This window comes from Gossypium arboreum, chromosome 5 (genome assembly GCF_025698485.1).
Source record: "Gossypium arboreum isolate Shixiya-1 chromosome 5, ASM2569848v2, whole genome shotgun sequence".
Classification (NCBI taxonomy): Eukaryota; Viridiplantae; Streptophyta; class Magnoliopsida; order Malvales; family Malvaceae; genus Gossypium; species Gossypium arboreum.
The window spans coordinates 10,450,873-10,478,241 of NC_069074.1; the positions used below are offsets into that span (position 1 = coordinate 10,450,873).

The 27,369-nt window shown below is 34.1% G+C and overlaps 8 protein-coding genes across 11 annotated transcripts; 4 read left to right on the forward strand and 4 right to left on the reverse strand.

Moving 5' to 3' along the window:
* The first annotated feature begins 212 nt into the window (after nt 1–212).
* Nucleotides 213–1,312, forward strand: LOC108450519 (uncharacterized). Its single transcript, XM_017748182.2, has one exon. The coding sequence runs from the start codon at nt 556–558 to the stop codon at nt 1,108–1,110; it is 555 nt and encodes a 184-aa protein (XP_017603671.2). The 5' UTR covers nt 213–555; the 3' UTR covers nt 1,111–1,312.
* A 5,292-nt stretch (nt 1,313–6,604) lies between these two features.
* LOC128293221 (sulfite exporter TauE/SafE family protein 3-like) lies at nt 6,605–7,890 on the forward strand. Its single transcript, XM_053028937.1, has 2 exons — nt 6,605–7,556; nt 7,690–7,890. Exons 1-2 carry the CDS (start codon nt 7,332–7,334, stop codon nt 7,885–7,887), a joined length of 423 nt encoding a protein of 140 aa, XP_052884897.1. The 5' UTR covers nt 6,605–7,331; the 3' UTR covers nt 7,888–7,890.
* A 63-nt stretch (nt 7,891–7,953) lies between these two features.
* Nucleotides 7,954–10,173, forward strand: LOC108452306 (sulfite exporter TauE/SafE family protein 3-like). The gene is made up of 9 exons (XM_017750082.2): nt 7,954–8,156; nt 8,243–8,307; nt 8,391–8,513; nt 8,593–8,679; nt 8,770–8,820; nt 8,912–9,133; nt 9,304–9,397; nt 9,639–9,779; nt 9,899–10,173. The coding sequence occupies exons 1-9, from the start codon at nt 7,958–7,960 to the stop codon at nt 9,982–9,984; spliced, it is 1,068 nt and encodes a 355-aa protein (XP_017605571.2). The 5' UTR covers nt 7,954–7,957; the 3' UTR covers nt 9,985–10,173.
* Nucleotides 10,174–10,602: 429 nt separating this feature from the next.
* On the reverse strand, nt 10,603–15,840 carry LOC108453780 (protein disulfide isomerase-like 1-6). The gene is made up of 12 exons (XM_017752075.2): nt 15,078–15,840; nt 14,836–14,965; nt 13,913–14,075; nt 13,507–13,625; nt 12,930–13,010; nt 12,766–12,855; nt 12,601–12,672; nt 12,450–12,518; nt 11,993–12,073; nt 11,548–11,682; nt 11,039–11,092; nt 10,603–10,961 (listed from the first exon to the last, which is right to left on the reverse strand). The coding sequence occupies exons 1-12, from the start codon at nt 15,596–15,598 to the stop codon at nt 10,866–10,868; spliced, it is 1,611 nt and encodes a 536-aa protein (XP_017607564.1). The 5' UTR covers nt 15,599–15,840; the 3' UTR covers nt 10,603–10,865.
* A 530-nt stretch (nt 15,841–16,370) lies between these two features.
* Nucleotides 16,371–17,954, reverse strand: LOC108452742 (uncharacterized). The gene is made up of 3 exons (XM_053027461.1): nt 17,426–17,954; nt 17,181–17,307; nt 16,371–16,856 (listed from the first exon to the last, which is right to left on the reverse strand). Exons 1-3 carry the CDS (start codon nt 17,661–17,663, stop codon nt 16,718–16,720), a joined length of 504 nt encoding a protein of 167 aa, XP_052883421.1. The 5' UTR covers nt 17,664–17,954; the 3' UTR covers nt 16,371–16,717.
* A 218-nt stretch (nt 17,955–18,172) lies between these two features.
* Nucleotides 18,173–21,395, reverse strand: LOC108453839 (glyoxylate/hydroxypyruvate/pyruvate reductase 2KGR). Its single transcript, XM_017752170.2, has 2 exons — nt 20,797–21,395; nt 18,173–18,855 (listed from the first exon to the last, which is right to left on the reverse strand). The coding sequence occupies exons 1-2, from the start codon at nt 21,217–21,219 to the stop codon at nt 18,337–18,339; spliced, it is 942 nt and encodes a 313-aa protein (XP_017607659.1). The 5' UTR covers nt 21,220–21,395; the 3' UTR covers nt 18,173–18,336.
* Nucleotides 21,396–21,922: 527 nt separating this feature from the next.
* LOC108450233 (rop guanine nucleotide exchange factor 12) lies at nt 21,923–26,611 on the forward strand. Of its 4 annotated transcripts, none has more exons than XM_053028078.1 (9): nt 21,923–22,001; nt 22,528–22,729; nt 23,446–23,688; nt 23,840–23,956; nt 24,050–24,204; nt 24,318–24,392; nt 24,502–24,774; nt 24,872–25,192; nt 25,357–26,611. In XM_053028078.1, exons 3-9 carry the CDS (start codon nt 23,457–23,459, stop codon nt 25,750–25,752), a joined length of 1,569 nt encoding a protein of 522 aa, XP_052884038.1. In that variant the 5' UTR covers nt 21,923–22,001; nt 22,528–22,729; nt 23,446–23,456; the 3' UTR covers nt 25,753–26,611. The 4 variants fall into 4 exon arrangements, with proteins under 4 accessions (XP_052884038.1, XP_017603253.1, XP_052884039.1 ...); XM_017747764.2 differs by having other exon boundaries at nt 23,466–23,688; XM_053028079.1 differs by lacking the exon at nt 23,446–23,688.
* On the reverse strand, nt 26,332–27,287 carry LOC108450234 (photosystem I reaction center subunit VI, chloroplastic-like). Its single transcript, XM_017747765.2, has 3 exons — nt 27,085–27,287; nt 26,844–26,970; nt 26,332–26,624 (listed from the first exon to the last, which is right to left on the reverse strand). The coding sequence occupies exons 1-3, from the start codon at nt 27,210–27,212 to the stop codon at nt 26,445–26,447; spliced, it is 435 nt and encodes a 144-aa protein (XP_017603254.1). The 5' UTR covers nt 27,213–27,287; the 3' UTR covers nt 26,332–26,444.
* Between the last annotated feature and the right edge of the window lie 82 nt (nt 27,288–27,369).

Consider the following 27,369-nt stretch of genomic DNA (forward strand, 5'->3'; position numbering starts at 1 on the left):
TCTTATAAATATTTTAATATGTATTTTTTATTTCATATTGTTTCAATTTTTTAATAATTTTAATTAATGTTAATAAATATATTTTTTAATTTTTATTTAAATCTATTTCCGTTTTATTTATAAAACAAATAATAAATATATAATTACATTTTAAAAATATTAACTAATTCAAATATTTATATGTTAAATATTTATTTTCTCTACTTATATCGGGTAGAGTGTAAGTACCCTGTCGATCTGGTTCGGTGTCAAATTGAAGCGCTACTTTGCAGCGACACGTGCCAATAATTCATAGTTTTCGGCATGAACTTTGGACATTGAACCCCAATTTTCACATTCCTTTGGGCTTGGGTGTGGGAGGGGGTAGACCGACAAAACGAAACCTCTAGAGATTTTGCGTGTAAGGGTAACTATAGCTACTTTTACCATTCCCAGCTTCAGACACAATTCCATTTTTGCTCTCTCTGTTCTTGAATCCAAGGTTCCTGCATCAGAAAAGCTTTTCTTCTCTCTGAATCATAAGGATCAGGTGTCTGAAACATTGTGTAAAAATCCATGGAAGCAACGAGAGGACGAGAAACCACAGGGTTACTAGACAAGATCCTCCCTCCACGCCTGGAAGACGCCGGACTCGAGGATTGCGCTCTTCCGCCAGATTCCATACACGAGGCCTTTCTCAAAGCCGCTTCCGCCATCAAGTCTCGAGCAGCCAACATCTTCCACTCTGATGATGAAGATGAAGTTGAACGCGGATGCTTAGATGACCCATTTCTTGACAAGAGTAAGTGCTCCTCCGATGTTCTTGTTTCGCCACCGTGTCCCGACATGTCTGACGCCTTAGTGGTTGGCGGAGGGTCGCCGGATCCAACCTCGGACGCTGTGGAGGGCTGCGTAAAGGAAAAGGGATGCGGTAAAGAGGTAGAGGAGGGTAAGGATATGGTGACTGTGGGTGGTGATGGTGGAGAAGCCGCGGATGGGAAGGGTTGTTTAGATGATGAGCTCAAGGGTATGAAGATTAAGGGTGAAGAGAAAAAGAAGAAGAATCAAAATCTGGAGGATGATGATGAGAGGGAAAAGGAAAAACCAATTCTGGTTGAGGGTTTTGTGTAAGATTCTGCATGTTGATGCTTCATGATGAAGAGAAAAAAGAAGAATGTAGCTCCTTGTCTTTTTTGCACATTTTTTTGTTTCTTTTTGAATAGTTTAAGGATAATGGATGTATTTCATCTTTACTATGAATCTCGCTGCTGTCTATTTAAGCAAACTCGTGGAAGGTTTTTAGTAGGAGAACTTGTTGGAATTCAGATTTAAACCAGTTGGGTCATATCTATATAATCATAAATTCTCTCTCTCTAGTCTCAAGAAAGTAGGAATTGCTCGTCCTGGAAAATTTGCATAGCCAGGGTGAACCCCCCCGCCCGCCTCCATTATCAGTGGGAATTTGGGTAATGTTTATAATGAAAGAATGGTCCGTCAATTGAACTGATATCAATTTTCTTTTTTGTTCGAAAAATGAGCATTCATTCATATACAAAATAGCACATGATCGCCTCAAAGTTGGGTAAATTAAGGAACCAGTGGCTTCAGCTGTCAACACCGGCTTAATGCAATCAGGAGGTTCAATGCAAATACTGAATAAATCATTTAAGTTCAAAACATTTGAGTTAGCAGGGAATTGCATCTTGCAAGAGCGTCAATACTGCTATTTGCATGATAGGTGCCATCTCGGTCCTGATAAGGAGAGTCCTGTAGTATCAAATAGTTCAGCTAGTAACCAAAGCATCCAGTTCGATTTCCAGTTTCTTAATGTTGGATCTAAGAGCAAGATCGAGTCCGTATCTTAATGCTCAGAGCTCAGCTTCAACGCTAGAGGCGTTCGGGATAAATCTTTATGAGCCGAAGATTCACTGCCCATTATGGTCCCCGATAAGGGAGCTGGAATCCCCTCTGCATGCGTGACCAATAGAGGACCCATATGAGTCGAGTTTTTGCCATCCATTCATCGGTGGTTTCTAAGAAATACTGATAACATAGGGCTAGCAATTCTTTTAGGGTTTAGCAGCTAGAATGAAATACTCCCTCGCTCTTTGGTTCTTCCAGTGAAGATGGAGGAGTTTTGCGAGCCAAATGGCTGGGATGAAGAAACCAAAAACAAGGCTCCAAAGTCCAAGACTGGTCCAATTATTGTGCCCAACCAATATCTTAGAGTACTATCTACCCTAATCCTTTCTCAAATACGTGGCTAGTTCTATTTCAAGGCCCTCCATGTAGGGGAAACTGAATTTTTGGGCCTCTTGCCTGGATTTTGCTACCAGGTTGTAGCCCAAGTTGGCAATGGTTGCGGAATTTGGACTCCATTACTCCTAAAAACTAATCTTAGTCTTTTTTCACAAGTCCTACAACTTCTATTAAGAATTGATTCAAACAGCGGTTAAATTTTTTAACATAACCCGACAACTTCTTTTCTATGTTTTAAATGTTTTCACGTGAAACAGTAGATTTTCCTTCTATTGTCAAACTGAAATCATGTTTAGCTGGCCTATAACAACTTAACAACGCAATAACATCACTCCTTGTGTCTCATCACTCTCTTGACTGAATCAGATTATATAAAATTTATATGTCTACTTTATTATGTTATCGTAATTTTATTTAAAGTATTTTATATTTATAGGAATTTTAGAAATTTGTTTGTTCGTCTTTTATATATATATATATTTCAAATTTAACTTATTTATTTGTGTCATATAATTATATCATATCTATTATTAGGTTAAAGACATGAGAATTTACTCTTGCTTTTACGTAGAATAAATGAATTTTTTATTAAAAATAATAATATGATATACAAAATTTCTCTTCTATGAGTTTCAATAAAATATGAAAATAATCAAATCATTCCCAAATCAATAAATTATTCAAAACCATATTTAAATACACTTAAATTCAAGGACGGAACTAAAAAATTTTAGAAGATCAAATTAAATTGTAATTTTATAATAGTAAAAATATAATTTTACTATTTTAATTGTTTATATTTTATAATTTTTAAAATATTAAATTAATTTTTTTACTTTTAAGGAGCTCAAAGTATAATTTTAATTTTACTATTTAAAATTTTAAAATGTTTAAATAAAAAAATTTATTTTAGGAAAAATCGTACCTTACCAACTCTCTAATTTCACTCCTCCTTAAACTCAGATTTTTCTAATTATTTACAATTTCAATTAAATTAAAATACAATCCAACAATTACATTCTATAAAAATACGAACTTCTATATCTTCCCAGCACTTCTATAATGAAAATTCTCACTATCATATTTAAAGTTATTTATAGTCGCACCAATTTCTACTTTCACAAGTCACGTTTACTTTCTGTGCCAAAGTCAAGTTTACTTGGTCGCGCACTCACTCGTGTTTTTCGTTTTCATCTTTACCTTTATTTATCTCTTAATAATACTCCATCTATTGCCCCATTATTATTATATTCCTAATTCAAAACAGGTTACTGGCTTTACTATTTAAACAATCAAAATATAAAATTTTATTATAAAATATATTTAAAATATTTCAATTAATAAATCAATATAAACAAATAAAACCCCATTTATTAGTTTTAAGCTAATCACCCCAAAGAATCATTAGCTATTGATATTTTAGTGTTTTGGTACCCAATCTTTTTGACTCATCTCTCAATACCTCAAAGTAATAATACTTATCTGTTACCCACTCGCAAAGCGTGATGATTAACAAATTCCCACATTTCAGAATAGATTATTAGCATCCATTAACATTTCTTGTGTAATTAAAATAACAATAAATTTAAATTAATGTGCCTATATCATGTGTACATTTTGTTTGATTTATTGTTCGATATCTTTGTACTAATATAATTTCTATTATAATTAAACACATAAATGTATTTATGAATCTTTTGTATTTATAATAGTAAACTTAAAAAAATAAAGAATAAATCTCAAATTTATACATAAGTTTTGATTTAATATGTAATTGTATATATGAATTTTAATTTAATGCAATTATATACGTGAAACGTTAATTGTAGCTCAAATGTATACTTGAAACTTTAATTTTGACTTAATCAAATACATTCAAATAAATAAATACATTAATTTATTTTTATATTAGATAAATATAATTATTTAAGCATGTAATATATAAATATAAAATGATGTTATATCAATACTTATGTTAATAATTTACAAGAATTGGATCAAATCAAAATTTCTTATATACAATTACACATTAAACCATAGTTCATGTATAATTTTAAGATTTATCCTTAAAATAATAAATCTAACAAAAAACGTAATTATTAAATTAAACTGAAATGCCAAATTATTATATTACAAATGCGATTTGTGTGTTGTGTGTATATAGAAGATATGTACAAACAAAAATATCGTCTATTGACTATACATAAGAATTTGTTTCCATGTTCCTATATTATATGATAAATGCAACATTGTCCAATTAAGTAATTAGATTTTGTCTCATTTTCTGATTACATTAGATCCCATAGTATCTTCCACCCTTCAGAACCAATATTTAATGACCCAAGTATTGTGCATGACATTCGACCTTTAATTAAGAAATTAAAAATTTTAAGCCTTTATATTCGAATCATTGAATAAAGAAAAAAATTTAAAATATACTTTAAATCTTTATAAATTAAAATTTTAATTTTACTTTTTTAAAGAAATTATTTTCTATATTCTTCAGATTTCAAAATTTAACTAATTGTTAACATCATTTTAAAAATTTTCTTTTAAATTTACTGAAATAACATCATAAAATTAAAAATAACATTTATTTAATAATAATGTAATAAAAATAAAGTTATAATCTATTTAAGTGTAACAAAATAATGTTAACAATTAAACTTTAATATAAATTTTATATTTATATGTTGGATTAAGCCGAATCCTAATAATCATATCAGAGTATATACGAAAAAATATAATATTCCAATAAATGAGACTCACATTTAAAATACTAATTATTATTTTTGTCTTCTTTCCTTTTCTTTTATATAAAAGAAAACGTTTTGATTTTCAAGATTTCCTCGTTTAAACCGAGATATTTTTAAATGAGATTTTCAGATATTAAAAATTAAATTTATCGGATGCTACTATCTAAAAATAATTGCATGGAAAAAACAAAATTAAACTCTAAGTTTGTATTTTCTTTTTCTTTTGTAAGTTTGCATCTTTAATTGTGCTAGTAATTACTAGCAACTTCAAACCAACAAAATGTCTCTTCTTCCCATTAGTTCGATTTTACCCATGCTTTTCAAAATATTTACAGTAATAAATTCGAAATAATTTAATATAAAAGTATTCAAATTAAAAAAATATATCAACTTTAATTTAATGTGTAATTATTTGATTTTATATAATTTTATAAATAAATTTTTATTTGATCCAATTCTCATAGGTTATTTGATACAATTGTTGATATTGCACACAAAAATATTTATATTTATCCCATATAAAAATAAATTAATGTATTTCTTTATTTAATTGTGCTTGATTGAATTAAAATTAAAGTTTCGTGTATATATTTAAACTAAAATTAAAGTTTCATGTATAAATGTACAAAATTAAAATTCATATATCGAGATAGCACATTGAATCAAAGTTCATATATGTTTTTTATATTTATCCTTAAAATAAATACTGCATATTTTATTTTATAATTTAAGAAAAAAATACAAACGAAGGAAAGGTATTTGTGAATCTTTTAATTCAAGTGTAGCATCGTCAATATAACAATAATAAAAGGGAATAAATTATATTAGGATCATCTTAAAAAATATAATTTTTAGGCATTAATAAAATAGTGTCACGTTATTAAATTTTAAAGATAATAAAATATTAGTATACACTCATCTATATTTAATATATTCTCCAACTTAGTTTAACTTTAATTAAATTACTTAAAATATTTAATTTTTTAAATTATAAACAAATCTTTTCTTTTTTACAAAATCTAATCAATTTATTTTTTCCATAAGTTAATAGTTTTATTTTTGCTCAACCAATTTAAAAATAATAATTTTTGTGCATTTTTTTTATGTCATTGACATATAATTTTGGTAATTATTTCGTCTTGAAACTAGAACCTCAAACCTTAAACCTTGAACCTTGAACCTCGTGATTTAGGGTTTGAGATTTAAGGTTTAGGTTTATAGTTTAAGTAGTTGGAGTTTAGGGTTCATGTTTAAGGTTTAAGGGATAAAGGATTGCAAGTTTGAGATTTAGGATTTGGGTTTAAGAATTTAGGGTTACGAGTTTAAGGTTTAAGTTTAGGGTTCTATAAGGTTTAGGGTCAGGATTATCAAAATTATGTGTCAATAATATGAAAAAATTGTCTAATTGTATTTATATAATTAGAAAATGATTATAAATAATGTAGTGAAAAGAGTCTATAAAATAATTTCTTTATAAATGAGTGTATAATAAAAATAAAATATTTAAAATTTAATGACGTGACAAAATTTTAGTAGTGACTAAAATCCTTAACTTGATAAAAGAATCCTTATTTTTAAACATAAACAACCTTTTACATCTTTTTATCGCAAGGAACGTGATCTGCTATGGACTATGTCTAAATTTTGTCCATTTCCAAGACCACGTGCTACTATTTTTATTTATTTTACCAGTATTGATTTTTTTTTCTTTTTTACTTACTGGTATTGAATTCTATTTCATCCTTCCACGAAAAAACCCGATCTCTGTATTTAGTTTCCAGGAAAAATTGCTTCATTTGAGGGATATGTTCTCGAGTTGAAGAACAGCAAAGTAAGAATGACCATAACGCCCTTAATATGCTTTGCAGAACTTGGGGTTTCTGCATGCTCTCTCTTCAGTTCAGGATCTTCATTTATAACTTTAGTTTAGTTTTGACTTGAGTTTATGGTATAGTTTAGTTAAGTTGTGTTACTGCTTGGCAATGGCATGGGACACATGTATGGGTAGGTTGTCCGCCCGCCAAGCACTTCCTTAAAGGACAGAATTTTCAAGACGATAGCAAAGCACCTTTCTTTTTCCCTTGTCTGCTTCCTTTTTTTTTTGCTTTGTGATCCATATAAAAGCTTAAACAAAACCACCAAGAACAAGCTGTTTATGTCTACTCGGAATAGTTTTGAACGTGAGAGGTTGGATTGGAACAGTACTGAAGAATGACCCAAAAAAGGTTACTATAGTTTGTATAGATTTTACGTTGAAGTTCGGATTCCCGGCGGCATATGTATTATGATTCTGATTCTAGTTGAGTTGGAGAATAATTGAGATAGAGACAAAGAGAGATGCTCATTGGTTTAAGGCATTTAATGGCTGCTCCGTCAAAAGGATGGCGATTGATATTGGCGGGAATAATATTGGTCGGTTTCCTTGCTGTGGATTCAGTGCTTGTTACAGCTGAACCAAGTTCGAACCATGAACAATCAGGTTATAATGAGAAAAACTACGTTCGGAAAGCATTTAAGTTGTTAGAGCAGAACAGTAAACCACGCCATGAACATGAATGGCCTGTAAGTCTCAACTCTCAATCTTTACGTATGTTGTTTCCAGATTTTTAACATTTTCTTTTCCTGTCTGCATTCAGTTAAAAAAAAAAAAGAATAGCAGTTTGTGATTTGAGAAATCTTGTTAATTTAATTACAGGACATAAGATTTGGTTGGAAAATTGTGGTGGGTTCCATACTTGGATTCCTTGGAGCAGCCTTTGGTAGCGTTGGAGGTGTAGGAGGAGGCGGTATTTTTGTTCCCATGCTTACCTTGATTGTTGGGTTTGATCCCAAATCATCAACAGCAATCTCAAAATGTAAGAATAATCCTTTCCTTCCCAATTTTTACAAGTAAACACCTTGATAGAGAAAAAAAAAAAAGAAAAGAAGACGACATGAAATCGGTTGTTTTGTTGTGGTTAGGTATGGTTACTGGTGCGGCAGCTGCAACAGTATGCTACAATATAAGGCAAAGGCATCCATCACTTGAACTGCCTCTGATTGACTATGACTTAGCACTTCTATTTCAGCCAATGTTGGTTTTGGGAATTAGTATTGGAGTTGGATTCAACGTGATCTTTCCGGATTGGATGATCACAATTTTGCTAATTATTGTCTTCTTAGGTATAATTTAAATGTTTTCAAGTCTGATATTTCTTCATGTTCCATCTCTTCGACAAGTATTCTGATAAGCTTGTATATAAATGCAGTCATGTCAAGTAAGTCATTCCTCAAAGGTGTTCAAACATGGAAAAAGGAAACCATCAAGAAGAAGGTGCTTAAATATATTTATATCTCATTTTCTGTGCTACTTATTCTTGCTCTGCCCTTCTCTCACTTGCATCTTTATTCTCTTAGGAAGCAGGAAGGCAGCTGGAATTAAATACTAAAGATAATGCGGTGGAAGTCAAAACCCAAAATGAAGAACAAGTTACTACAAATGGCAAACAAACAGGAAGCAATGAATCAAAAAAACCAAAGGTAAGTCCCATAAAACTATAGTTCTACTATATTTTCCCACAATCTTTATCTCAATGATATCAGGTTTCCATTTTCACAGGTGTCTCTTATTGATAACATATGCTGGAAAGAGCTTGGACTTCTAACTGCTGTCTGGGTGGTAATCCTTGCTTTACAGATAGCTAAGGTCAATCAATTTCCTTTCACGAATTATTTACTCTTGCAACATTCTTGAGGCTGAAGGAACTAACACAAACCCTATATGTTTCACCTGCAGAATTATTCAACAACATGTTCAGTAGAATACTGGGTATTGAATTTATTGCAGGTTACTTCAAATTTCAAGCTCATATGTAAGCTATTAAATCTTGAGCTGTTCTTGGGAATTTGTTTGACAAATTGTTCGATTCATTGTGTAGATCCCAGTAGCTGTTGGAGTATCTTCGTATGAGGTAATCTGTTTGTACAAAGGGAGGAGAAAAATTGCATCAAAGGGGGATGTTGCGGTAACTTGGCGAGTCCACAAGCTACTGATTTACTGTGGCTTTGGTGTGTTGGCTGGTGTACTTGGTGGGATGCTTGGTCTTGGAGGAGGATTTATTTTGGGTCCTCTTCTGCTGGAGATGGGGATCCCCCCTCAGGTGCTTCCTTTGATATCATAATCCTTCCAAAATATTTAGCATCGCCATTTTACGATTTCAGTTTTTTCTGTTGTCAATATTTATTATATAATTGACCATGATAACATATATAACCGTGAATAATCTTGTAAAGCTACTGACTTTGACCTGATTTACGAGATCTTATGTAGGTGTCAAGTGCAACGACCACCTTTGCCATGTTTTTTTCAGCATCGATGTCAGTGATTGAATATTATCTTCTGAAAAGATTTCCAGTCCCTTATGGTATACTGTTGTTGGAAAGTTATTACAATGTCTTCATTCTTTTCTTTTCTTTTTTTCTAAATATTCAAGTGTAAATACAGAGAAATGATGATCTAAATTTGTGAGAAAAATATTAAAAATTTAATTTAAGCATACTCGTATTTGACACATATATCCAATAATCATCTCAGTGCGAATAAATTGTAGGTTAACTGAAAAACCTTAGGGGGAGGCTTATTCACTGTTTTTGTTGTTGAAACAGCTGTTTACCTGGCTGTTGTGGCCACAATAGCAGCATTTGTTGGGCAACATGTAGTGGGAAAAGTGATCAAAATACTGGGAAGGGCATCTATAATCATCTTCATTCTATCTGGAATGATATTTGGTAGTGCGATCTCACTAGGTATTTCTTTTCCCAACTCTCACATTCCTGCAATAGAACTGCGTTTTTCTTTAATGCTGTCATTATTATTGAAATGATAATCTGATTTAAATTATGTAAAAAAAATGGCAATAAAACAGGTGGGATAGGCATTGCTAAGATGATCAAACGGATTGAAAGAAAGGAGTATATGGGACTTGATGATATTTGCTCCTATCAGCCTTAGCTTGAATTGGAAGAGTAGTGACAGTTTAACTGCAAAAGTCCCCTGTACAACAACACATATTACAACTATAGATTTACTACTTCGTGTTACGAGGCCAAGCCTCCATTACCAAAATAAGAGAATCAGATTTCATTAAATTATGATAATGTATGATACATTTTTTAGCAAGAAGCAGAATGTGTTGTCAAATATTCAATTTGTTTTTTTTTTTTTTTTAGAATAATGATTTTTATAGTACGCATGTAGTACACTTCTATAATTTCATGAATGGTATCCGAGAAATGACCGTAAATTTAAACAGCGATTATGCATAAATTTACGTTTAATGAAGTAACACATATTCGTAAGCATACAATAAGGAAAACAATAGAGAAAACTTCAATGTTATTTCTTTTAATGTGTTTGGTCCTCCGTAAAGAAATAGTTATAATTTCCAATTAAGAAGTGTTTTAATATAGTCTTACTTTATAACCTTTTTATTATTTAATTACACTAATAGTAATATAATTTCTATTTCACTTTTAAATTAATATATATTAATATAACCCATATAAATGAATAGAAATGCATCTATCACCAATCACCAAAATTCAAACTAATGAATATAAAACTCAAGCCTTGTTCCTTGTAGGTCTGTTGCTATAACACTAGTATAATTTGCTTACATGTCAATTTGTCAAATTAACATAATCAAATTACAAGTTGTCAAACTTTCCCAACAGGTGGAAGAATCTCAGGACCTAAAATCTTATTGACTATTGTAACCAATCCTAAATACCAAAGGGAGTTGGCAAAACTTAAGAGCCCCCTTTTTCCCTATATTTTTGGGTGGCCTTGAGGGCTGCGATTTAAGTGTTTAGGTATTCTTAACTATATATGTCCTATAGTTCATCTTTGGCCGCTTGATCTTTGGGTCTCACTTGTTTGTTAATGAAGGCTGCTAGTTCTTTTGAACCAGATTTTGTTGAAAGTTTGATCTGCAAAGTAAAATGGATCACTATGTCAGATGGTGCTAAACAAATAAGATGAAGTGAATATTGTTAATAATGATTACCGGATTGTCTTTATCACCAGCTTTGTATAAAAAGAGTGATGGGTAGTCGTCAACCTGAAATGATAAACAATGACAAGAATCTTGGCGTCATCAATGTGCAACCTGAATGTAAATGAAAAACAATCAAAGAATTCCATATGTAATTGATTTGGTTCCTTTGCTTTTTTAATGACACTCGAGAATCACGAAGTATATGGAAGCTAAGGATCCTAGAAAAAGAACAGATATCTCTTTCAAGAGTTTTGATCCCATCTAAGGCACAGAATCATAAAAGATTGGTACATGGCAAGTAGGAGCAAAATCCATGAGATAGATAAGATACAAATTTGGCTTGATTTATGACTCTTGATCCAAGATAATAAATGCTGGATGCCCCCAAGGAATGGTTTAAAAAATGGACATAGAACATAATTGACAGTCTTTCAACAATCAAGGTATCTTTTCGAGGAAAGCTGAACAGGTATTCAGTTTTAAGGTGTAGAAACTGATCGATTTCTTAAAAAGCATACCTGAAGTTTTGGATGTTCATTAGCAGAAGCATCAATCTTAGCAAAGATGAGACTGTCCAAGCCTTTAAAATGCTTAGCCAATTTCTCAATCTGCTTGCTCGTGGTCTCACAATTGATGCACCACGGGGTATATACCTGTTTTGTAACAATAAAAGAGTAAGACCCTTTTTTAGAGTTAAGCATATATTACAGCAAACTTGTCGAGTCCAGATATAAATTAGTATATAGCAGGTGATATAGCTAAAATGCTGCAAATTACTACCATCAATCTGATTATGTATCTATATATATATATATAATAGAAACGGACATGGATGCCATGCGTGCAGTGAATCCAGTCACCCTGTATTTTCATTTTTCAGATGGAACTCTAGCGGGATTAAGTTAGTTTGCACATCTCATTGGCATATACTAATAAAGCATGGGATGTACAGAAGATTGATACCTCTAAAAGAACATTCTTGGGACTGTTCAAGACCAAGTCATCAAATGTCTTTCCCACGACAGCTAGCACACTTGCATTATTCTGCAAATTTCAAAATACAAAAGTTTGTTGGAAGTCGGATAAAATATAAATTCAAATTTCAGCAGATTAGACAGAAGGTATCTTTTGTATGCGCAGCAAGGAACTTCTTGCATCAAGCATTTATTTTTTCTTTTTTCTTCAACATTCACAAGAAATGCCAGGATTATAGGATAACAACATTCAATGCATGGCAAAATCGTAGGAATAATGCTACTCAAAGGTGAATTCAAATAACTGAAAAAGAGACTCAAAAGCATATATGTACTTTTTAATAGAAGTTATAGTTTCAAATAGAACAATAACAAATCAAATGAGTCTAAACATATCCACCAAGCATTGTAAGAGAAATTAGAGAAACACAAAACTTGACCCTCACATTATCTGGTATTGGCTGTGATTTGAAGTATGTTGAGCTAGAACCATGAAGAAGCCCAGAGCAAAATTCCTGTAAAACCAATTCGGAACTCCATATTAGTTTTCTGAAAAATATTTCCTTAAAGGTAATATCTATAGAGCTCAATTGTTACTTCTATGTTGCTTGGGGTTGGGTCGGACTGCAACAAGTACTTCGAGCTGCCTTTGTTATCAAATGCTGTCACCTATCAGGCAGATAGAAATATATTCCATCAATTTACCAAAAAGATATGTAATTGCAGTTAAAAGATGATCATTTGCCAAAAGGAAATACTGACCAAAGTGTTTTTTGATTCCTCAAGCCCAAACAAGGTTAAGAAAGGCTTTGCAAGGTTTTCATCAACAATGTCTATATAAATAAACATCACCTGCATCACAAAAGAAAAAAATATGAATCTTTTTGCACCAAAATCTCAAACTGTCAAGTAGTAAATCCAAATACCTTTGTTATGAACTTTCTTGCAACATCTTGAAGAGGCTCAAGAAGAATCTTGAAATCATCAGCTTTCGCAAAGACATAAACCTGATGGGTAAGGAAAGGTAAATTCGCAAAACTGCTTCAGTTTCCAAGAGAAATGGTGAAAACTTTATGCAACTGTATGAAGGCCAAAATACAACCATAAGATAACTAAAAAAAAAAAGTACATATCAGAAAACAAACCCATGTTGACTTCCATAACATTGTCTCGTCCTTGATTAATGTCCCAGCACATTAGCGTTGGTAGAATATTTAAAATAAAACAATACAGATTTTTCCAGTTACACCCAAATCAACTCATCAGGCCAAATGATGTAGTAACACTAGCCAAATTGTAAATATATTTTTATAAATAGACACTCATGAAAATTTTAATCACTATGCAAAATCTAAGCACTTTACATACTCACTCCTATACCAGTGCTTTTTTTAAGTTTGTTTTTGAAAAAGTTAAAAGATGAAATAGTTATATAAGAAAAGGGAAAGAAACCATTAACATAGTAAACAATTAAAGATAAGGTCAAGTTCAAAGCATGGAAACCTGAAGTTTGACGGGGCTGGAGTAAACTCTGACAGAATTCAGTTCAGTCAATTTAGTAACTAAGGGAAACTTCTTGTAGTCCAGAAACTGCAAAATGTTCTCCATCTCAAATGTACCGTCTGTAAAACCAAATGTATATGTTACTAATCTCGTCAATGATTCTGGTTGACTGATATAAATATAAGCAACCAACATAAAATAAAAAAGAAGCCAAGAACAGAGGAAGTCATTAGCCCATAATTTTATGAACTGTCTTGCTTGGTATTACTCCGGATAATCACTGATTATAAGTCAAAATAATTTTCATATTCAAATATGAAACACTCAAAGGAAAGAGATGTAAAATTAGAAGCTAAATAACTAATGAACCATTCACAATAAGCAGTTTTCCAGATTGCGAACTCACCATAAGCAGTGTACCTTTCTGGTTCACTTTTAACAATCCCAAGGAAATTAGTAGCTTTGATATCTGGGTAGAGAAGTTTAGCAACCTCAATGTTGCTTGCTTCAGCAAACTGGATTTCATTGTCAGACATAGCTGCCTTTATAAATGCTTTATAATCAGACCCCTGCAAGAATACCATGATGAGTACATTCCCCTAGTGCATTAGCAAAAATCGATGCAGTAGAAAACATCTAATATATAATATGTAAATATAAGCAATGCAACTTGGAGAATGGGGAGTGTGAGAAGAAATATTAAAATAAAAGACAATATGAATTTGAATTTGAATGCGTTAAAAGTCTAGAATTGCATCCCCACTTGACATCAAAGTGATTGTACGCAATGAGGTTGTTAGTCTGCATCAACTTGTACAACAGAATTGAAACTAGGTTTTCCGGGAACTAAATCTTTTGGAATAGTGCATCTAAATGACTGCTTGTAAGTTCTTATTTTCCATATCAAAGAAGATTTCCATACAAGAGAATAGAATGGGCTAAAGAAAGTGATAGTGAAGGAGAACCTAGGCAATGCCTCAATGATGACTTATCTTGCCATAAAATTTGTACTCATAAGCTATCAACTTAATCTAAAATCAGAACCATCACATAGGAATTTACAGGACAACTTCAGAAGAGCCAAATTAGAACATCAATAGGTTCAATATTACCCAGGACTGCAGCATAGAATAGTCGAGAAACACGAGGACTTCACCTAACAACTTTAAGAGAGGAAAATTATTTCCTTACATAAAACATAGGATTAAAGATGCATAATTAGGGCGTAGAACTGGGACATTGAAATTTAATAGCCCCAAATCAGGCTTTACTGTATAACTCATAAACCATATCTAGACATGATCCGGAAAATGCTTCAAGTAAACATACCTCAAATTTCTCAAAAAGACCAATCACAAACATGTGGTGCTTTTTAAGAAAATCTTCTGCCTCAGTCACCGTGTTTATTCTAATGACAGGCACACCGGTCTTCTTCCTTGCCCATATCACTATTTCTTCCCTAAAAAGCCCAACAATATATTAATCACAATTGTCTGTTATATGAATCCTCCTATGCGAATGCATTGCTCCAAATTTACTTACAATTCAACGAAGAAAAAAGATCAACTTACGCTGAAAATCCACCCGTATAAGCTTGAGAAGTGCGATTAACAAACAAAAGCAGAGTAGGGAAGCCTTTAATATCAAGCAGAGAAGCCACCTTTGGGTACCTTTCAGCATCAAGCTTGGCCATCAAAACAGGACTTCCCAATTCTTTCAAAGAAGTGGCAGCTTCAGCAAACTGAGGCATAAGCTCAGCACTCCTAACGCACCAAGGAGCATAACCCAAAAGCAAAACAAACTCGTTCTCATCAATGACCCTCTTGGAATTATCACTGTTAAGCTCAAGAACTATCCTTTGTGCTTTACTTAACACCTCTGCTTCGGAAAATCTACTGCTAGATTCTTGGTCTTGGTCTTCTGGTAGCTGATCTTCTTGTTCATCCAAGGCTAAAAGCTGTTCAAGGTCATCCGAATCATCTTCAGAGTTGGTGGGATCAGATGCATTGATGTTTATGGAAAAAAAGAATAGTAGGACAAAGATGAGAGTGAGAAGAAGGAATCTTGAAGTGGGGTTTTTGGAGAAAAGCATGGTGATTTAGTTTCTAAGGAGGATTTTCGAGATTTTTGCAATGGCTGTTAAGAAATCTGAGGGTTTGGATCAGATCTACGGAGGAAGCGATTATTTTTCTGGGTTTTTTTCCTTTTAAAGGATAGCGCGTGTTAAGGCGAAGCTGAAGCTAAATTAGAGGAGAGATTTGCTAGTGTAAACAGTTTTGTCGGTCGAAAATGAACTGAAATTGTTTCGAGTTTGGACGCTGGTGGACCCTTCATATCTTCCTCTCTCTCTATTTTTTTTGCTATTATAGTATTTTATTTTATTAAGTAAATTAAATTGGACCAAATTTGAGTTATTTTATAGATGGAATGAAATGAACTGTAAATCTTGGCTCTTGGGATGGTCAACGCTATTTTTATATATAAAAAGACTTCGAAATCTAGTAAAATATAGTAAATATTAGATTATGAAATATGGCTGAATCAAATGAGTAAACTCTTCAGACCAAAAAAAAAAAAAAAGAGACTAAACTACACTTGAGTAACTTGTCATAAAGAATAAACAACTCGGAAATGGTGCATGTTTAGAAATGCAAATCTTCGTACAGAAACGACTTCGGTCATTATGTGCACGCCTCGTCCTCGAGTGGAAGGCCAAGAAATTTGCCTCTACTGCTTCGTCCTCAAAAGTGTTACGATCATGTTCCTCTTTTAAGTGTCAACGGAATTTCAGCACCATTTTGCATGTTTGATCCAAGTAAAGATGATATTCTTTAAAAAAAAATCTAAGATAAAAAGCAATACAATTCCAAATTGTAACTTAATCTTATTGGTTCATGAAACCATTTTTAAAAAAATATGTCTAATGTTTGATGTTTAAATTCTGGTATCTACAGCTTTTCACCCATCCGGGGCTGCAGATTCCTTTCTACCGCAAGAAAGAGAGAACAATTTCCAATAGTCTCTATAATTAGTGGCATTGTTACTTGTAGATTGCAGTTTATAAAATACTTGCTAGCGTGCAAAATGCAAAAGACTATTTTACACGAGAAATGCAATTTTTTTCAAGCTCATTCTTCATGTGTCGAAGTTCAATCACACCGCTGTGTCAAAGTTGCATGGGAACACAAAATTCTCATCCTGGCTGGTACCATCATGACCCAAATGCAGAACATGGCACAACTATATTTACCATGCCATAACATCCCAAATGCACACCAAGAGGGCTTTTACTTACCTTGAGAAGATATACCCAGCCAAAACTTCTTAATTTCCAAACCTTCAAGCTTGCCCTACATAGAGAGTGAGACATTTAACTTGATAAGACTTTAAGTGGGTATAAATATAGACATGTCGTTTTAAATAAATAAATTTTTTTTAAAAATTTAAAAATATTCATATTGGATATATATTCATTTCCGAATCTAAATAACATAAAGTTTTAAATGAAGAAAATCACAAAATGCAAAATTTCATACAACAGCACATTAAATGAGGCCTTTTCAGAGCATTACTATCTATCAACATTATATGTTACACAAAAATTATAGCTAGAGGGTCGCCGTGATCAAATTTGTTCTTTTTTTAACAGATAAGAACAATCCTAAAAGACTTACTCATCACAAAGCAATGCCCAAACATGAAGATCGAAATAAGATTGCTTCATTTGCTGCTCCTGTTCATCACATACTGCTTCTGCCATGTCACACAGATTCGAAACATTATGAATTACCATTTCATGAGCTTCAAGGAAACTCATATTTAGGAGAAGAACCCAGAATTAATATACATTCTAATGATTTCACAGTAATACTTAATTTAGTTTTTGATAAATTAACTAAAGTTAGCAAAGATTATTAACAAAAAAGGGTAACAAAATTAATTCCATAATTTACCAGCAAAAGAAGCTCATCAACCAAAGAGCCAAAGTCGTTATCCTTCTTATCCTTATCTATGTTCTCCGACCCTGAGAACGACGCGATTCCCTTTTCCTCTTCTTTCTCCCTTGATTTCCTTCTTTCTTGCTGTTGAAATTGAAAATCTAAAGCCTTCTCTTGCATTGACTTCAAAGCGTTCTCCAAAGCCTCCCACTGCTTCATCTCTTTATTCTACTTCTCCTTCACCTAGAGAAGAGTTTTCCTCTTCCACTCTCTCTTTCGTTTCTCTTCTTCCTCGGGATTAACCGGCAACAAGATGGTTCGGTAAGAACGTGGCGGCGTTTCTCGCGTTTGTAGATGAATCCATCGCCGTTGCAGAGCTCCCACTCGTCGGTGACGACGGTTGTTTGAGAGGAAAACGAGGGAAGGTCCATCAGAGAGGGAATTTAGGAGATTTTGAAATAAGGATGGGTTTTGTTGTTTCTTTTTGGGCTAAAACTGCAAGTCTGCTTGATTTGGGCCATAAAAAGGCGTTTGACCAACATTGAACTTACGTGAAAGTTTCGAGTATGGATCCTTAACTCAAATATTGACGAATCACTTTGTCAAAAGGCCCAACCGAACAAAACAAACCTTCCCAACCAATTCTTAAACAGGTCGAATCATGACAATGGAGATCTAAAATTTTGGAATCTTCTATGTTTAAATTGGTAATTTGTAATCAGTTATAATTAATCAACAAAGGATGGCTAAACTTTTATTCTAATTGCAACCGAATTTGATGCCCCATAGGAAGAAGGTTTTACAATCATCTACCGTACAATGTCCTCAAAATCATGAAAATATAAATGGGAGGCATCGATCTGAAGATGGCAATCAACTAATATAGGCACAACTAAACCACAGGAGTTAATAGTGGTTTCTTCAGAAAGTGTGCCTCCAAGTTCCCAATGACAAGATCAGCCATAGCTTGGCGGGTTTCCACCGTACCGCTACCTACATGAGGTAAGAGCACCACATTATCAAGCCCAAAAAGCTCTTCCGGTACTTCAGGTTCATGTTCAAACACATCAAGCCCTGCACCTCCTAATCGGTGTTCAACCAATGCAGAAACCAGCTCGGGTTCATCAACATGAGGGCCTCTCCCGATGTTGATAAGAACACCCTTTGGACCCAATGCATCGATGACTTCCCTGTTGATGACGTGGTGGGTCTCTGTAGTCAGTGCACAAGCAACAACCAAGATATCGCAGTTGGCAGCCAGCTCAACAACGCTCGGATAGTATTTGTATTTGATTTCTGGTTTCTCAGTTCTAGAGTAGTAACTAATAGGGCAGCTAAATGCTTCAGCTCTCTTAGCAATTGCCATGCCAATTCTTCCCAGCCCAATAATGCCAACTCTTTTTCCAGTAAACTGAAATAGTGGAAAAATGGTACTTGTTAAGAAAGGAACGGAAACAAAGTGAACAAAGGGAAAAAGGAACCCTTTAATCTGGTACACTAAAATATAAAGTAACGCAGACATATATACAAGAAGAACCAAGTAAATAAGGATTCAATTCAATCATTCTTAATCTTAGGAACGAATAAAGTCTAGGCAAATACTTCACTTCTTTTGAAAGTTGAGAAGGAAACTTCTCAAAGGTGAGTAAAGTGCTTCAAAAAGCAAATTCAACGACAAAGTATGCACACACCGTCGTACTCATCTCAAGCAGATGCTCATAGTCGAGCATGGAAATCAAATGAATGATTTTTAGTACAAAGCATGGACAAAGTAGTTACAGACTTATTGTCCTACTTGCATGAAAGACTGATTAAAACCTCATGAAATGCAGAAACGGTACATTATCATTAGAGTGAGGGCCACAGTTGCAGGACTTGTAGCTTAATGCCCTTGCTTTTTGCACTAATTTCTAGTAAGTTGAAAAAGGAAATTAATTTATCTAAATAAACAGGAGACACCGATGGCAAGAAATATAATGAGGGACATAATCATGTAATGGAGGAATCAAGCACCATGTAACAGTTAATCAGTAATCCATTTAGCTAATTCACAAAACTTTGACCGTTTGTAGAAGAATCAATACTATCAAAATTAGTTTGTACCCTATCTCCTAGGCAGTTTATACCACCTCTGTGCTCATTTCTAAAACCGTTTGAGTTTCATTAGCCGGATAAGTAAGGGAACAACCATAACCACAAAGCATTGTTCCGAGTTGCAATACATATCACAGATCACACAGAAGTCCAATAGTCACTCATGTCTGATTGCTCCAACCAAACATGTATCTACCCCAATGTCCAAAATCCAAATATGATAGAAATAGGACGACAATAAAGCCATATGGTACCCCAGATTTATTTAATCAACCAGACTTAAACTAACCCATCCTTGGCTCAGACTCACAATTCAAGAATAGAAAGAGAAAAAAAGATCATATATCTCACCAATTTGCAGAACTATAAGTGTTTAAAGTGATGAACATTTTGCTCATAAAACCTCACTCTTACTAGTGCTTTCTATCAACTGTGAACATGAGATAAAAGCCAAATGCATCTCAATTTTAAGAAGACCAAAAATCACTGTAGACCATTAAAAATTACTGTATATACTGATAATGCTGAAGTACAAAGAGAGGAAACTAGTAATGCAGCAGTAGTGTTTGCATAATCATCAAGCAGAAAGATTAGAAAGTCTACTGATTATTTGTGATACCTGAAAACACCAAATCAATTAATGCAGCCACCACAAAGCAATTACTAAAGAGGGCTAGAGAAACCACTAACCAACTGTGATTACAAGCACACAATTGCATCTTAAACTAAATGTATGCACTACAAATAGCGTAAGCAAGACTTTCATCCCCAGAATCTTTCAGACCCAGAGCCTATATACAATATTAATGCGATATATACAGATTCAACTTGAAAACCACGAATGACAAAACCGGTATCTATTTTTATTTATCAGCATGCAGAATGTGCACTTAATTCATTATGAACTTCAAATAGGATTTGTGACAAATGTACCTCTTCAATGCAGAACAAATATAAGAAATGTACTTCCAACAATACAAGTCTGCAGTCTTCTTTTCATTGCTTTCATTTTCATAGATTAAATTATTCCAGAAACCCACAAATTAGAGATTCAAAAAAAAACTGAGTTCTTGACTAAAAAAATTTACCGAGTTCTGCAAACTGAAGGTACTGAATAAACAGTTAAGAAGAACAAATTCAACAGAAATACCAATATCATAAAAATCATCAACACATAAAAACCAATAGAATCGAAAACGAATTCAACGAAGCAAGCAAACCTAAACTCAACAATGATGCCGGAAAATAACCAACAAACCTTAGTAGTCAACACATATTGCCCACTCTTCCACTTGCCACTCCTCACAAACCGATCACTCTCACAGAGCTTCCTCAACACCGCCAACATCAAACCGATCGCCAAATCCGCCACGTCCTCAGTCAAAACGTCAGGGGTGTTGGTAACTCGGATACCCTTTTCTTTACACTTGGCCAAATCTATCTTATCAAGCCCTACACTGAAGCTGGCAACAATCTCCAGCTTGGGCAACGCCTCGATCAGCATGGCATCGGCACCGGCAAAGGCGTTTCCGACGACCGCCTGGATTGAGTCCTTGTGAGAAGCCAGAAAGGATGATTTGTCCGGCACTGTCCAGAATCTGAATAGCTTGAAACGGTTCTCGAGTTGTTGCTCGAGGTAAGAGTTCATGGGGCAAGCCATGAGAACTCCAATGGATTCCATAGTTGATTGAATTGTGAGAGATAGTAAGGTGGAATTTCCAAGTCCAAAAAGCCTGGAGAGTGAAAAGAGAGCAGTGATGGGGATTGATTGCGGGCTGTGAACCAGTTGAAGAAATGAAAGGCAGAGAATGCTCAGAAAAGGGTAGGTGGGGCTGTTGGATTAACAGTTAAATTTTTATGATAATTTACCGATTTAAATGAATATGAGGGTAAATTATACGAAGAAAATTAAATTATTAGTAAATTTAATTTTACTATTTAATTTTAAAATTTATAAAATAATTATTAAATTATTTAAAAGTATTTGAATTATGTTACTAAATCAAGTTTTTTTCAATCTAATTAGAGAGCTTCAAATAATAATTCAACAATTGATACTGAATAATTAGTACCTAAAGACGAGCAAAAGAATGTACTTTAATCCAAGTTGTTTAGACGATTAGTGTTATAGATAAAAAAAAGTTATTTGAATTTTGTTTGTGAAAAGAAATTAAATGGTAGAATAGAAAAGAAAAAAGAGATTTTGATCGGGTACGAATAAAGAAAAGTCATAGAACAATGATTTTAATAACTAATGACTTAAATAAGAATTTTTGAATACTTCTAGCGACTATTTTGTAATTTTTTAAAATTAAGTGATCAAAATGTAAATTTATTAATAATTTAGCGAGTTTTGATATAGTATACGCTAATCATTAAAGTTTACTAATGATTTGTAAGTTTTTGAAGCTTAGCGATGAAAATGTTGTAGCTGTGCTGTGACCTCCTAACGTCAGGCGATTGGTATGGATAGTGAAAGGGTTTTCTTTTCTTTCCAACTATTAGATTATTTTACAGTTAGATTTTGTTCTGATTGTTAGTTTGATGTATATGTCCCGAATAAGCTTTTACTAAAAAAACGTGTAAACTTACTTAGTATTATTATTATTTGAGCAATATTTTATTATTATTTAGGAACGTGTCCATCATATTGATGAGTTTTATGATTTGTCAAAATGAATTTATTGAATTATTTCTATAAATAATTCGGTCTAGATTTTAAATTTTAATAAAATTTTATTCTCTTCCTTGAAATTCACTCTTTTATGCTCTTAAGATAAGGATGATAAAATCTTAAAAGATATGAAAATATGAAGGAAAATAATTAGGATTTGATATGAAGAATAAATGCAAAGGTGAAAGATTTGATTACAGTACACCCGTGACTATATATTTAGGCAATCGCGTTGATTCACGGATCTGTTAAGCTTGCCTGCCTGTCATCGTTTTGCTTATTTCATTTTTCAACACTTTCCTTGAATTTATTTAGTTGCCTGCAACATCACCCGACAGAGGAATCTGAATATTAGGATTTAGGAGAAATAAAACTAGAGCAAATGGCCAACTGGTGGGATAGAAGTGGATCATAAACTACACTCGACTCCACAATCCAATGCCTTTCATCAGCCAAGGAAAAGCTCTGTTTTTCTGTTTTTAGAAAAAAGGAAGCAACTGCAACTCTGCAAGTCAAGGTGATATATCTCTTATCCAGCCAGGCTAGCATGTTCTTGTTAACATATTGGTATATAAAATATATACGTGTCAAACATATATCTGTATTTTACATTCATTGTGAAATTACCATTGCAAGTCAACTTTAGGATATTAGATGAATCTGGTATATTAATTTAGTCTGTTTTTGGGACTTATTCATTTATCAAGTTTCAACCCATCAAAACCATCCATCTGGTCCTAGTGGGGATATTCAGGGCTTGTTCTAATATTAGATCATAGAAAGAGAAACCATACTTATCAATCAATATAAAAATGTATGTGTCTACATGTGAATGCCTGCATTCGGTTGTATCCTTCCTGGTTTTTAGCAGACATTTGACTGAGAGATTGAAAACGAACCATCCAATTTAGATAAATGAAATGACACTAGAACCTTCAACATTTATAGAATAATCTAAATTTGAAACCACCATTTTACTCAACACCCAGTGTCCCAAAAAACATGCACCCCACGTTCAAGCCATTGCTCATAAATGGAAAAACAAACAAAACAATCACAACCCACAGGTGTAAATTCCCCAAGAAACATACTTTGTCCCTAAATTCATTTGGAAGAGGGGACTCTTATGTTTTCCTTCCTTTCCCTCTTCCATACACCACCACAATACCATTCTATTCCTTGCTTTTTGTTTTGATTCCTCGGCCTCAAGTTCTTGTTGAAACCTAAAAACAGAACATTTGAACATGGTTCAGCAAGAAGAAGACAGAGCCTGGTCTAATATGTTTGGTCTTAAGGGCTCACATGATAACAAAGGAAGACATGCAAAGAGTTTGAGCATTGACAGTGCTGTTAAATTTGATGGAGCAGCTTTTGATAACCACTCTAAACCTCAAAGCGACAGGTGTCCCAAGTTGAATCGAACCTTGGAAGAAATGACTACTGCCTTCCAAGCCAAAGAAAAGCAGCTTTTAGCTGGCAAGTTTTCGTATTACTTTATTCTGCTATTGTTGTTCTCATTAATGTATATTTACGGTACAAAATGGTTAAGATAAACTATCTTTAGTTCCTGGAATAGATGATTGCTTTCTTGCTGGTTTTAGAAATTCTGAAATGGTTTTTAATTCAGATATGGACCAGATGAAGGAAAAGTTTGCGAAGTTACTCTTAGGTGAGGATATGTCAGGTGGAGGGAAGGGAGTTTCATCAGCTTTAGCACTGTCTAACGCCATTACCAACCTTGCTGGTATTTCCTCCTTTTGAATGTTTATAGTCTCTCCCATATGAATGATAACAAAATTGAGAATTAACTTGATTTTCGTTCCTAAATGGCTTTCAGCTTCCGTTTTTGGTGAGCAATCCCGCTTAGAGCCTATGACGCCTGAAAGGAAATTAAGGTGGAGAAAAGAAATAGATTGGATGTTGTCTGTCGCTGATCACATTGTTGAACTTGTTCCTTCCCAACAGAAGGGCAAGGATGGATCCAACATGGAGGTATCCGAACTCCCATCCCCAGCATCAGAGTAATTATAAGGCGATATATCTCTACATGCATTTTCTGTTGGGGTCAATTATTATAACTATCTTTATTTCTTGAATTTTTTCAGATAATGGTCACAAAGCAACGTATAGATCTTCATATGAACATTCCGGCCCTGCGGAAACTTGATGCAATGCTGATTGTAAGGACATAGAGCCTATGGTTTTTTAAAGCTAATTTGAGCTTAGATTTTCTCGGTGATTATAAGCAACAAACTAGGACCTGATTTAATGATAACTTACAATGGTCAGGATTGTCTAGATAACTTCAAGGACCAGAATGAATTCTATTATTTGTCAAAAGATGCCTCGGACTCAGAGAAAGGAAAACACAAGAGAAAAGATGATAAATGGTGGCTGCCTACCGTTAAAGTTCCCGAAGATGGACTGTCAGATAAGAGCAGAAAAAATCTGCAGAGCCAAAAAGAATCTGTGACTCAAGTGCTTAAAGCAGCAATGTCAATTAATGCTCAAGTTCTTTCAGAGATGGAGGTCCCTGAAAACTACATTGAAGCCCTCCCTAAGGTAAAAGCTTGAAAATTTTTCTAATATAATCCAATGTTGCTTGAAAATCTGTTCTCATAATCCCTTTCCTCATCACATTTTACTAATGTTTTGCTAGAATGGGAGAGCTAGTCTTGGTGATTTAGTTTACAGGAGTATCACAGTTGAATTCTTTGACCCTGATCAATTTCTCTCCTCCCTGGACTTATCGTCCGAGCACAAGATTTTAGACCTCAAGAACCGACTTGAGGCATCGATAGTCATATGGAAGAGGAAGATGACCCAAAAGGACGGAAAATCGGGTTGGGGCTCTGGTATTAGCTTTGAGAAGAGAGAGCTATTCGAGGAGAGAGCTGAAACCATCTTACACATTATCAAACATCGGTTCCCTGGACTTCCTCAATCTTCACTAGACATCAGTAAAATCCAATACAACCGGGTATGTACTTGTACGGCAACTGCAGATAGAAACTTTATAACACATTGTGATGACCCCCTTTGTTTAAGCACTGCATCATTGTTATGTACTGTTGCATTTTCCCTAGTATCCTACGGCATCAATGGCAGCTCATGTTATTTGAGGATTTCTTGTTTGGATCGCAGGATGTAGGGCAAGCTCTCCTAGAGAGCTATTCGAGAATACTGGAGAGCTTGGCCTTTACAGTCTTATCGAGAATCGAAGATGTCCTCCAAGCTGATAATATTACCCAAAATCCTAATCCACAGCCATGCAAACGCAACAGTTTAAAGGACGACAGCCAGCCTAATTCAGTGTCTACAAGTCCAAGATATGATGTGGAAACAGCGAACGCAAAGACCCTCTCAGATTTACTTACTTGGACTATGGATCAAAATGACTACGACGATAGGGTGGACTCAGATGACGGATCCATAGATGTTGAACCAAGCATGCAAAAGCTAAACGTAGTGACAAACACTAGCAAGAAGTCCTATCTTGAGAGCTTGGCCGGAGTAAGAAGCCCTACGGAACGCCATTAATGAGGAGACTACAAAAACTGGAAGCAGATAGAGAATAGAGAGAGTGTGTATTATAGATACAGGAATATTAAGTGTGAGAAAGCTTGACCTTCAGCTATAGGTTTTTTTCAACCTAAATGGGATTACTCTTGACTTGTGGGCTGCTTGTTTCATTATGTATTTTCTATTCTTCCTTTTGTAAATAGGGAAGACAACTAAAACTCTGGAGTTTAAAGCCACTCCATATATTAATACCTTTAGAAACCAAGACAAAAGGTGTTTCTAGATTCATAGCCATTGAAAGAAATCATGTTTCTTCATGGTTGTTTCTTCTATTTGTTTGTGAAATTGTACATTTTGGCAAATTTTGCTAGATTTTTCAAACAGTGTATCACTTACTTGGTAGTGCAGATCTGCTTTCTGATATATTACAAGAATTCAGCATTTAAATCTACAGTTTGTCCAGAGAATTAGGCATTTGTTAAAGCCAATGGCAATGGACATATTATTAGTTCTTCAATGACAGTTCAGATCAGTAATCAGAACGGATGGGATCGTTGTCAAAGAGAAGAAATTTTAAAGCTGAAAGCAATGCACCAGTTAAGCGTGAAACAAATGTCATTGGATCGATAGCCAAGGTCACATTTTAGGATTACATGTTTGAAAACTGAAACAAGATACATACAATGAAAAGCTTAAAGAGTTTAACTAAATTAGATCTTGCCACGCGGCCCAGGCTTGGGTGGGAGTTGCGGACCTTTCTTGATCGGTAGAAGGTCATCGGAAGCAGTGGCACTGAGGTAAAGACCGAGGGAACCGCCTCCCAAGATCAGGAACTTGAGCAACAATCCTCTCTTGGTAAATGGAGCTGCAAATGTCTCAAAGAACTTGCTCTGCAATTCCAAACATTTGACCATACTTCTGTTAGTTAATGCAAATAATTCGTTTCTTGAGTTCCACTCTCAATAAAACCAAACAGCATCAGTCTTCATTCAATTATCAATCAACTAAAGCAAGAAAGCCACCAAATATTACAGTATGGCCTGTAAAAAATTACTCTGCAAATCTTTTCTCAAATACCAAATTCATCAAACAGAGAATAAGGGTGAAACCTGGAGTGGGTTGTACGGTGAAGGTGCATCGGATCCATACAAGTCCCATTGCCCAGTTGTGTTGCCAATATCCTCCAAATCAAAGTATACACTCTTATCACCATACTTGGCTACCACAGCACCAGCCCTATCAAAGAAGGAGGTACACTTTTTTTATTATTTTAAAAATAAATTTATACACAAATGGGCTGAAATTAAACAGTAGGGATCTGCAGGTAAGAAATTAAGCTTTCGGGGTTACCTGTAGTTTTTGGGTTTGAAACTCTGGCGAGTTGACTTCACCAAGAGCTTGGTTCCACTGAGAGAGCTGCCACCAAGGCCCTTGATGGTCGTTGGTTGAACACCGGCTAAGGTCGCAAGAGAAGCCATTGCCTTGGTTTCTGGTTCCTAACTGCCTTTTTTTTTTTCAGTTCAGTTCAGTTGGCAGTGGGGTGTCTGGGTTTTTGATCTTTGAAATGGATCTCAACAGGACACGTGGCAAACTGGGTTTTCTCGAGAGAGATATGGAGTTCCATTTAGGTCCTGC

What these genes read in the sequence shown, in the direction of transcription:
- LOC108450519 (XM_017748182.2), top strand. Translation starts at nt 556, where the DNA reads ATGGAAGCAACGAGAGGACGAGAAACCACAGGGTTACTAGACAAGATC.
- LOC128293221 (XM_053028937.1), top strand. Translation starts at nt 7,332, where the DNA reads ATGCTCATTGGTTTAAGGCATTTAATGGCTGCTCCGTCAAAAGGATGG. An exon ending in GCCATGAACATGAATGGCCT is followed by an intron (nt 7,557 to 7,689) that starts GTAAGTCTCAAC and finishes ATTTAATTACAG; the next exon opens with GACATAAGATTTGGTTGGAA.
- LOC108452306 (XM_017750082.2), top strand. Translation starts at nt 7,958, where the DNA reads ATGGTTACTGGTGCGGCAGCTGCAACAGTATGCTACAATATAAGGCAA. An exon ending in GCTAATTATTGTCTTCTTAG is followed by an intron (nt 8,157 to 8,242) that starts GTATAATTTAAA and finishes ATATAAATGCAG; the next exon opens with TCATGTCAAGTAAGTCATTC. An exon ending in AGGAAACCATCAAGAAGAAG is followed by an intron (nt 8,308 to 8,390) that starts GTGCTTAAATAT and finishes TTATTCTCTTAG; the next exon opens with GAAGCAGGAAGGCAGCTGGA.
- LOC108453780 (XM_017752075.2), bottom strand. Translation starts at nt 15,598, where the DNA reads ATGCTTTTCTCCAAAAACCCCACTTCAAGATTCCTTCTTCTCACTCTC. An exon ending in AGAAAGGTACACTGCTTATG is followed by an intron (nt 13,626 to 13,912) that starts GTGAGTTCGCAA and finishes TTGGTTTTACAG; the next exon opens with ACGGTACATTTGAGATGGAG. An exon ending in AGGAATCAAAAAACACTTTG is followed by an intron (nt 12,673 to 12,765) that starts GTCAGTATTTCC and finishes TCTGCCTGATAG; the next exon opens with GTGACAGCATTTGATAACAA.
- LOC108452742 (XM_053027461.1), bottom strand. Translation starts at nt 17,663, where the DNA reads ATGAAGCAGTGGGAGGCTTTGGAGAACGCTTTGAAGTCAATGCAAGAG. An exon ending in TAATTTTGTTACCCTTTTTT is followed by an intron (nt 17,308 to 17,425) that starts GTTAATAATCTT and finishes GTTTCCTTGAAG; the next exon opens with CTCATGAAATGGTAATTCAT. An exon ending in TGGGCATTGCTTTGTGATGA is followed by an intron (nt 16,857 to 17,180) that starts GTAAGTCTTTTA and finishes CTCTCTATGTAG; the next exon opens with GGCAAGCTTGAAGGTTTGGA.
- LOC108453839 (XM_017752170.2), bottom strand. Translation starts at nt 21,219, where the DNA reads ATGGAATCCATTGGAGTTCTCATGGCTTGCCCCATGAACTCTTACCTC. An exon ending in AATATGTGTTGACTACTAAG is followed by an intron (nt 18,856 to 20,796) that starts GTTTGTTGGTTA and finishes CCACTATTTCAG; the next exon opens with TTTACTGGAAAAAGAGTTGG.
- LOC108450233 (XM_053028078.1), top strand. Translation starts at nt 23,457, where the DNA reads ATGGTTCAGCAAGAAGAAGACAGAGCCTGGTCTAATATGTTTGGTCTT. An exon ending in AGGATGGATCCAACATGGAG is followed by an intron (nt 24,205 to 24,317) that starts GTATCCGAACTC and finishes GAATTTTTTCAG; the next exon opens with ATAATGGTCACAAAGCAACG. An exon ending in AACTTGATGCAATGCTGATT is followed by an intron (nt 24,393 to 24,501) that starts GTAAGGACATAG and finishes TACAATGGTCAG; the next exon opens with GATTGTCTAGATAACTTCAA.
- LOC108450234 (XM_017747765.2), bottom strand. Translation starts at nt 27,212, where the DNA reads ATGGCTTCTCTTGCGACCTTAGCCGGTGTTCAACCAACGACCATCAAG. An exon ending in TTCAAACCCAAAAACTACAG is followed by an intron (nt 26,971 to 27,084) that starts GTAACCCCGAAA and finishes CTTCTTTGATAG; the next exon opens with GGCTGGTGCTGTGGTAGCCA. An exon ending in CACCGTACAACCCACTCCAG is followed by an intron (nt 26,625 to 26,843) that starts GTTTCACCCTTA and finishes TTGGAATTGCAG; the next exon opens with AGCAAGTTCTTTGAGACATT.